Below are 9,139 nucleotides of genomic sequence, written 5' to 3' on the forward strand. Positions count from 1 at the left end.
GGGAGAAAAATGTGCATGGTGTCTCACTGCTGCCAGTTAAGAGCGAGATGGGGCTAGGAGCCCAGAGAAGGGGGGAGGGTGAGGAGAGGGAAACAGACAAAAGGATAACACAGGGGCACAGAGACCACGCATGACCAGCAGCAGGACCCAGACACACACGGGCAGACGCGGAAAGACGCTCTGCAAACGTCGATTCCTTTAGGAAAGTCTTTAAAATGTAATCGTCACGATGGGCAGGACCCTGGGCCTCTTACTTAATCACCGGTATTTGCACTAAGTGCAAATGAGACCAAGTTACGACTCTGCCCACCTTGAACTCACAGTTCACTCTCAACCTGCTGGTTGACGTCCAGAATGAGCTTTCATTTCTCCCCCAGGACCCAGCTCTGCAGACGCCACCGCGGGTGCCCGGAGCATTCATGAGACACGTGTCTTAATTTCACCTCCGAACGATTGCTGACTTTGTCTCTGGTAGTAATACACTCATTTAAAATAAAAGACAGTCTAGCTCTGTGCATTCAAACAGGAGGCAAACTATTCAGTGGGCGGGGTATTTGGTTTTGCATCTCATCTGGCGGCTGATCCAGCTCCCACAAAATTAGATGCTCCATGTCTAGCGAGATTTGTGCCTGGCCCGAGAGAGCGAGATTAGAGCAAAGATCTCCACAAGAAAAATACAAACTGGTTTTTAAAAATGTAAAGCTTCAGTGTAAATATAATCAAGACTTGACGCATTAAAGTCTAATGAGATAAACATTGAACTAGTTATTAACTTTTACAAAATAAGTCCAAAATTGAGGTAATACATTACACTCTTCTATAACGAGCTTTATCTGATTATAACATTTTCCCCCCTTCTCAACCTTCGAGTGAAATAGATGCATGGAAACAAAAAAATCTAGAAATCAGCCTGGAGTTAGTGGGGAAGAGTGTGACTCCTGAAAGGCAGAGGAGTCTTACCCTTTGTTCAAATAATAGAAATTTCCTTTTCTCAAATCACTATATACAACTGTACAAAGCCACCATGTCACTGATCTTCACACAGCGATGAAAAATACTGAAAACACACATCTGCTCTGCACTCCCTCCTTTTCTCCCTAAACAAGTGGCTCTCTGGCCCGGCACATCTCGTCCTGCGTCTGGGTCCAGCTCTCTGCACTTTGTCCCCTCCCTCTGGCTACCCTTCCCTTCTGTAGCACAAAAGACATTTGTGAGCAGCACTTCAAGTACAGAGGATGCATTTTCCAGAAGCTGAGCCTCGCTCCGGCTCACACCTTACCCCAGACGCTGAAAACAATTCCCGCAGCTGTGCTTCAGAAAGTCGTGTGTGCGCGCGTGCGTGAGCTTTGTGAGTGGAGAGAGCACTGCGAGCAAGAGCATAAATGTGAACCAGTGTGAGTGTGAGCATGTGTGAGCACGTGTGGGCTCGAAAGCCCCGAGTCAGTGTTGTGACCACAGAGCACTGTGCCCGTCACAGCACCCACTCTCCAGGCGGACCTTCCTGGTGGTCACTACCCTCCCCCTTCCCGTTGGGAAGTTCGGTTCACTTGAGCCCCCAGACCTTCCAGTCACCGGGACATGTTTCTACTCAGGAGAAACAAAATCCTAAGTGCAGCACCGTGTCCAGCTCTGCACCAGACGGCCACCCTCCTGGTTCGCCCCGCACCCACACGTGGCTGTCACCCACTGCTCGGACCAGGGCACCTGGTGTCGCGCACCCGCAGAGCGACACCCACACGCCGGGTCCCGCGCCCCGCAGAGGGTCTCCGGGACCTACGCGAACCTTAGGAGTGGGAGCTGAGAGGCACCTTCACCCCCGCTCATCCCCCCCCCACCACGAGCCCCAAGGACACCTGTGGGCGTGGAAGAGGCCCGCAGGTGCACAAGGCAGACCCGCAGGCCCCGGCGTGCGGCAGGGAGAGGTCGGCGGCCGTCCGCCCCCCGCGGGAGGTGGGCCGCGGGTCGGAGAGGCGAGCCGTGTCCCGCGTGGGCCCCTCGGCTCCCGGGAGGGGCGCGGCGCATCAGCGAGGCCGAGTCTCCCCGGGGGCGCGGTCACAGCGAGCTCAGGTGCGGCAGCGCGTCCAGGGGCCCCGCCCGGTCGCGCGCGGCGGCCGCCGACTCCACGCCGCGCAGCCACTCGGTGCACTTGCGCACCAGGCCCTCGTCGGCGGCCGCGGCCTCCTCCTCGTACTCCACGTCGTCGTACTTGTGCCGCTCATTGAGCAGCGACACCTTGAGCAGCGGGCGCAGGTCAGCGGGCCGCGGGCCGGGGTCGGGGCCCTGCAGGCCGCCGGGCAGCAGCGGGGCGCCGGGCAGGGGCGGGCGGCGGCCGAGGCCTGCGGCCCGGGCCCGGGGCCAGGGGGCAAGCGGGCGCCCGGCGTCGGCCGAGGGCGCGGGCGCCGCCCGACGGGCACGCGCCAGCAACTGCTTCTCCAGGTGGCGCCGCTGGATGACCAGCACGGCCTCGGGCGTGAGGCTCAGGGAGAAGCGCAGGGCGGCGTCGGGCCCGGCCCCGGAGGTGGCGGTCCCCGCGGGACCGTCGCCGGAGCCGGCCGGCCGGGACGCGCACGGGGCCGGGGCGCGCGGGCGGCCGGGCGCGGTCGGGGGCGGGGCGCGCGGGGAGCCCGGGCCGGGGGCGCGGCGGGCCGGCGGCCTCTTCAGGGTGGCGGAGGGCCAGGAGCTGGACAGCAGCACCGGGGGTCGCTCGGGGGGCCGCCTCTTCTTCTCCGCGGCCGCGGCGGGCGGCAAGGGCCCTGGCGGGGCGCAGGCGGGCACGGCCGCCTTGCGGGGGACGCCCGGCTTCCGGGGCGGCGGGCGCGCGGCCGGGACCCCCGGAGCGGGGGTGGGCGGCGGCGTTGGCAGGGGCGGGAACGGCATGGTGCTGCCAGGCCGGCGGGTCGTCAGCGCCCTGGAAGGAGAGGGGCGGCTTTAGTCCCGGTGCGCGGGGCCCGGCGCCCTCCCCGTGGGTGGCCGGGGTCGGGCCCTCGTCCTCGCTCCGCACCCACCTCGGTCCGGCCGCAGCATCTCCGGCTTCCTCACGTCCCGGCGTCCACACCCAGGGCTTCTCGCCAAGGCACCCCTCCCTCCTTCCTTCCCTCCTTCCTTCCTCCCTCCCTTCCGGGGCCGGGGGCTCTGCCCCGACTCGGGTCTCCTCGCCCGGCACGGCGGGCACAGCACCGGCCGCCCGGGCCACGCCGAGCCAGACGCGCCGGCGGGAGAAGGAGCCGAGCGCGGTGGCCGAGGACGCGGCGGGGCGAGGAGCCGCTGCGCCCGGCTGGTGTCACGAGCGACTGGACCGGGCGAGGCTCCCCAGCTGGCCTTCCACCGCCAGGGGCTAGTTTTAATCCACCAGAGGCGGGGAGAACCGGGCGTGTCCTAAGCCCTAGGCGGAGTCCTTGCACGTTGGAGAGAAAATCCTGAGCAGCCTCTCGGTGCCTTTATGATGGTGGGCCAGGCGGCGGCGGCGGCGGCGGGTGGTACCTCTGGCCGGGCCGGCCTCGCAGTCCGGTGTCGGAGGAGAAAGCTGGCTGGCGCTCAGAGGTGGGGAAAAGGCATTTCAGGGAATCTTCCTGCTTTTGTTTTTATATAATGTTGATGCCACTGCTGAAGGACTGTCATTTTAAAATTAAAAACCTAGTTTTCCTTGAATAGGCAAAATAGGCCAGTTTCAGTTAAATCATGATATAGGCAGTACCAGACATTAAGCTCTTTTCAGGAGTGATTCCTGTGAGCAAAGGCGAGTATTTATTGCCACAACAGTGGTTCAGGATGAATGAGACAGCTTCACTGTCAACTTCAATTCTAGTGGTAGAGACACGAAAACACTCCTACGATATTCAAACGTTTGTTGAATACATGAATAATTCAGTGAATAATTACAGAGCAATATGTCATGAAGTCAAAGTTTCATACAAGCAGTCCCTGCATTACTTATGGAGAACTGTTGGTTGTTTAGATCCGCAAAAAAACATTTCCCATAGGATATGCGCTTCTGGGCTAACCCAGGAACGTAAGTAGGCTGTGTGGGGTATGGCCCCAGCTTAGCTAAGAGCATTCAAATGTGGGTAAACTCGTTTGTGACCAACGGCCCCAGCGGTCCCGCCCAGCTCTCTGAACGCTCCTGTCCTGGCATGGGGCCACAAGGGCACTGGTCACTTTCCCCCCTGCCTACTCTCACGTGTCCCCACTGGGTCAGGCACAGCAAGAAGGAAACTTGATAGCTGACCAGAAACATTTCTCATGACGGCTGGGGGCGGGGGTAGGTTTAGGCCCCATCATCTCCACCAGCACCCTCAAAACTAGCCCCCCCACCCCGTTTACCTCTTCTCCATAAAATATACAAACACAGCTTCCAGACATGGACCTTCTCCCCTTCCCCACCAGGGCCTCAAGGTAACCCGTCTCCTCCCATGGCCCTGGGTGAATACGTTTGAGACCGTTTAGGTCATAAGATATCTGTGTCGTAGGTCCCAAAATCACATATGCATTTTATTCCAGGTATTTCTGGGTGGGTGTGGACTAGGTATGTTAGCCGTAGCAGCAGGTGGACACTCCTGCCGGGAGCGTGGAGGGCAGGAGATGAGGTGAAGCCAGTGAAGACGGGGGGACTGGAGGTCGGAGGATGAGGAGGGGGCTCTGGTACCACTCCTGCAGGCACAGCCCAGTGGTAGCTGGACGCCCAGCGATTTGAGTAGGGACCCCAGCAGTTCAAAAGCTGTAACTGTATCAGCAACTGGGTTTCTCTCCTTCCGATTTCCTAATTCTTAGGCTGCTTCAGAAGTAATGACAGTTGAAGGGTGAGGGTCGGAGGTGAGTGTGGATTGGCATCTCATAATTATATCAGCTAAGGGATGTGATTGACGTGCTCCGTGGCGGGCACTCTCCTGACCCCTCTGACTATCGCCAATCTACTAGAAAATGGGGGCTTAGGTGTGGAAACACCTCCCAACAACACACGGCTCCAGTGGGATGGAGATGAGCCTCAGTCCCAGCAAGGGGGTTCCAGAGCCGCATCTGAGCCATCACACTAACGAAGAGGACAGGCTTTGGGCAGGGGTGATGAGGGTAAGTAGCCTCCACCACCCACACCAGCAGAGACTGAGCACTTTCCCCCAAGAGAAAGTCAGAGTCCTCAGTTTGCCCAGCACATCTGACCAGACTGGTCACTGGGAGTCTCCCAGTCCCCCCCATGTCTTGTCCCAGCCCAGAAGCTCGGGGACTTGGGAGGCTACAATCTGCCAGACCTCTGAGGCAGGAGAGTAAATGCTGAGTGCCTGTCCCCCATCACCGCCCGAGTCGGAAGGGCACTCCTCTGCCCGCTCCCCGCTGAAGGCCCCATAACCCCCCACCCGTGGGGGAAGAGGAGTTCCCGTGCCTCGGGGCGGGTGGTCTGCTGTCCCAGGAGCCACAGGGCAGTTAGCATTTCTGAAGGGACTCCGGCCCACAGACTCTGCTAAAGCACCCAAATGACAGCATTACTGGTCCCTGCCAGCGACCTCTTCTACCTGAAACCTCCAGCCCCTCGAAAATTAGAGACTAGAAACCCCAGCAAGGGCCTGGGAGGGGGCCTGGGAGGGAGCCTGGGAAGACAGCACGGGTCTCGGCGCTGTCACGAGCAGCTGGCTGTTAAAGAATCTATTTACACATTCTGTTTGGTTGAGTTGCTAGCCGGTGACAGTTACCAGTAAGGCAAGTCACACCAGGAGAAGATTGCCAAACTTACGTTCAGAAGGAAAAGGGATTAGTCAAGAAATATAGTACAATTTAATTCGTAATTTACATAGGATTTTGCATAACAAGCCCAGAACACAACATTGGGGATAAACCGTTTATATATTAAATAGTAAAACTTAGCACTAGAATACTGTCATAAGCTTATCAGTTTCACAAACATGTTTCTGGGATCACCAGAGTACAAGAGTTGATCTCCAAAATACACGATGATTACATTTCACCTCGAGGATATGAAATTTACTATTTCAAATAAACTTGTTAATTTGAAAGGAAAAATCAAATATATGTATTTGAACTGTCCACATTTTTTTTTTTTTTTTTTTTTTTTTTTTTTTTTTTTTTTTGCTGTACGTGGGCCTCTCACTGCTGTGGCCTCTCCCATTGCGGAGCACAGGCTCCGGACGCCAGGCTCAACGGCCATGGCTCACGGGCCCAACCGCTCCGCGGCACGTGGGATCTTCCCAGACCGGGGCACGAACCCGTGTCCCCTGCATCGGCAGGCGGACTCTCAACCACTGCGCCACCAGGGAAGCCCTGTCCACATTTTTTACTTATGATATTTAATTTTCAAATTATGTTTATTCTATTTTCAAATTTCAAGTACACAATGACAATACTTTTCCACCATTTGGAAATTAATGGTAAGTTTTTCTCCTACTATTGTAGCAGAGTCAGTGTATGGACAAAGACTTTTCACTGAAACAACCCTTTAAAGTATTTCCAGGATGAGTAATATAAATGCAGAAAATATTTCAATCATTAAAATAAAATACCAAGAAGAGTATATCCAGGCCCAAGTAAAATTATAGAGGATTACTGGTCCACAGGTTTGAAACTGAACTGAAAATTATGGAGGCTGTGGTATGATGACCCCGCTCTGCAAATAAGGGCTGTAGACATGCTCCCACTTCACATCTGGACCCCACAGGTACATCCAAAATGGATGTGTGCTTTTTATCACACAGACATGTTGTGATCAACTGGTCATCACCACGGAGTTACCAGTTGATTAAATTACAGCCAGTGATCGCACCATAATACCAGGAAGTTAGCCATTATTTCAAGAAATGTTTCATTTTCCTCATTAACTTTTTAGGTTCTTGGTTCTACTAAGGCATATACTTCAATGTTCAGAAAAATTCCAAAGAGGAAAATAAATCAATCTTATTTTTCCAGTTACAACCTCTTCCCATTTCTATATTTTGACTGAAAGCATTTTACTTAATAGAGTGAGAAGTAAATGTTCTAGATCCAACGTCTAAAACTAAAACTAAATCTGAATTTTAAAACATGGAAAGCTCATTCTAGTTTTAAAAATCCTATTTTATTACTGAGACATAGAGAATTTGGCCAGTAACTGAAAAACACCTCCATTTCTCCTTGTGACACCGGTCTGTTACTGTGAAAGCCTTCGCGAGTAGAAAACATTTAGGAAATTGTTCAGATATTATTTGCTTTAGTCTTTCTTTTTCCCCAATCATTAAGATAATAATCCGCTTTATCTAGATTACTGCATTGAAACCTCTTGAGAGTCTTATGAGAGAAGAACCAGTAACACTTGCATTTTACAGATGAAGAAACCAAGGTTTACCCAAGTAGCCCCACAGCATGGCGGGGGTGATACCCGTCCAGGGAGTGAGAGCCCAAAGCACGCTCACCACTCAGCGCCAGTGGGTCTCAAGACCCCTTTACACCCTCAGGACCCAAAGAGCTTCTGTTCTGTGGCCTCTATCTACTGATGTTAACCTTGTTAAGAATTTAAACCAAGGGGCTTCCCTGGTGGCGCAGTGGTTGAGAATCCGCCTGCCAATGCAGGGGACACGGGTTCGAGCCCTGGTCCGGGAAGATCCCACATGTCACGGAGCAACTAAGCTCGTGAGCCACAACTACTGAGCCTGCGCTCTAGAGCCCACGAGCCACAACTACTGAAGCCCACACGCCTAGAGCCCCTGCTCTGCAACAAGAGAGGCCACTGCAGTGAGAAGCCCGTGCACCGCAACGAAGAGTAGCCCCCGCTTGCCGCAACTAGAGAAAGCCCGCGTGCAGCAACGAAGACCCAACACAGCCAAAAATAACTTAATAATAAAAAAAAAATAGTTGGCTTAAGGATTAAAAGAAAAAAAAATTAAACCGAGACTTTAAAAAAATGTTTACTAATACATTTAATGAAAATAATATTTTCTAAAACAAACAAGTCAGAGATGGGTGGTGGGCTCTGTGCACCATCCCTGTGCGATCGCACGCCCACAGCCTCGTGACTCTGCTGTGCACTCACGGTAGAGTGAACAGTGCAGTGTCTTGGGGTAATTACCTAAGTGGACCCTGAAAAGGTCTCCGGGACGCCCAGGCATGTCGCTGGCCTGGGCCACACTGAGAACTGCTACACTGCCTGCCAGGCGGCACAAGGAACCCCTCTCCGATGTCGCCAACCATCATCATGTCCTCCTCTTTGAAAGCAAAACTTAATACTTGGTTCCTTCTTGTAACAACCTGGAAAAAAGGGAAGCAAGTAAAAACATGAGATCATACAGGAAGAAAAGTCACAAGCTGTACTATTAAAAGTGATATGCCTTCAGTTTATATTACCCCTTTTTCTTGCAAAGCTCAGGTTTTTAGATGTATGAAATGTACTTAGGGTCTTCCCATAGGGCAGGGAGAAGCAGCAGCTTTAAGTCTTATTTATCCTGTGCTCGGAACGTGTGTGCTGATGAACGCTTTCTTAGAAACCCCAGGCCAGCGGCTGCTTCCGGGAAACTAACCTGGAGAAATGGAGTTAGGTGGCTGCAGTCCTGGTGGACTGAAAGAAGTCGGGGTGGAGGACAGAAAAGCAGTGGTCCAAGCGGCCCTGCGGAGGCACCGCTGCTGTCACCCGGGCAGGTGTGCCTCGCTGGGGCCTCGCCGCCCACATTACCCGCAGGTGAGTGTGCTTTCTCAGGGCGGAACCCTTCTGTGTGACTGCACCCCTGCTCACCTCCGCGCATCCCATGACACGTTAAATACAAGCACTAGACAGTCTCCACGAGAGGCAGGTGGCGTAATGTGCTTCCTCACCCCACAAAAGCACCTCGCTGTAAGCTGTTCCTTAAATAATTCATTTGAAAGAAAAGTGCCTAAATTAAGGATGGCGAGAAGGCCACTGAGGATGGCGCTCTTTAACGCGGACAGTCCCACGTGGGCCGCGACTCCCGTGCGTGTCCCGTAGCCCCAATCCAGCACTGCAGGTGCAACGACAGCCTTAAAGTGGCTTTGTAGAAGCAGACTGTGATTTTAAATGACTTTGCAGATGTTTTCACGGCTAGTTCATATGTCAAGAGATGGCTTAATTACCACTGGAAGAGAAGAACAGAGCGAAGTCCCCATCTTCCCGGGTCACACGAGTCGGGGATAGAGAAGATGAAGGATCTGC

General features: G+C 54.0%; 1 protein-coding gene across 1 annotated transcript; it reads right to left on the reverse strand.

The window, feature by feature from the left end:
- Positions 1–2,052: 2,052 nt before the first annotated feature.
- Positions 2,053–3,089, reverse strand: PRR18 (proline rich 18; the record flags this gene model as incomplete). The annotated part of the gene is made up of 2 exons (XM_079716252.1): positions 3,006–3,089; positions 2,053–2,908 (listed from the first exon to the last, which is right to left on the reverse strand). The coding sequence occupies exon 2, from the start codon at positions 2,875–2,877 to the stop codon at positions 2,053–2,055; it is 825 nt and encodes a 274-aa protein (XP_079572378.1). The 5' UTR covers positions 2,878–2,908; positions 3,006–3,089.
- Between the last annotated feature and the right edge of the window lie 6,050 nt (positions 3,090–9,139).

This window comes from Hyperoodon ampullatus (assembly GCF_949752795.1).
Source record: "Hyperoodon ampullatus genome assembly, chromosome: 12".
In the NCBI taxonomy this organism is placed as follows: Eukaryota; Metazoa; Chordata; class Mammalia; order Artiodactyla; family Ziphiidae; genus Hyperoodon; species Hyperoodon ampullatus.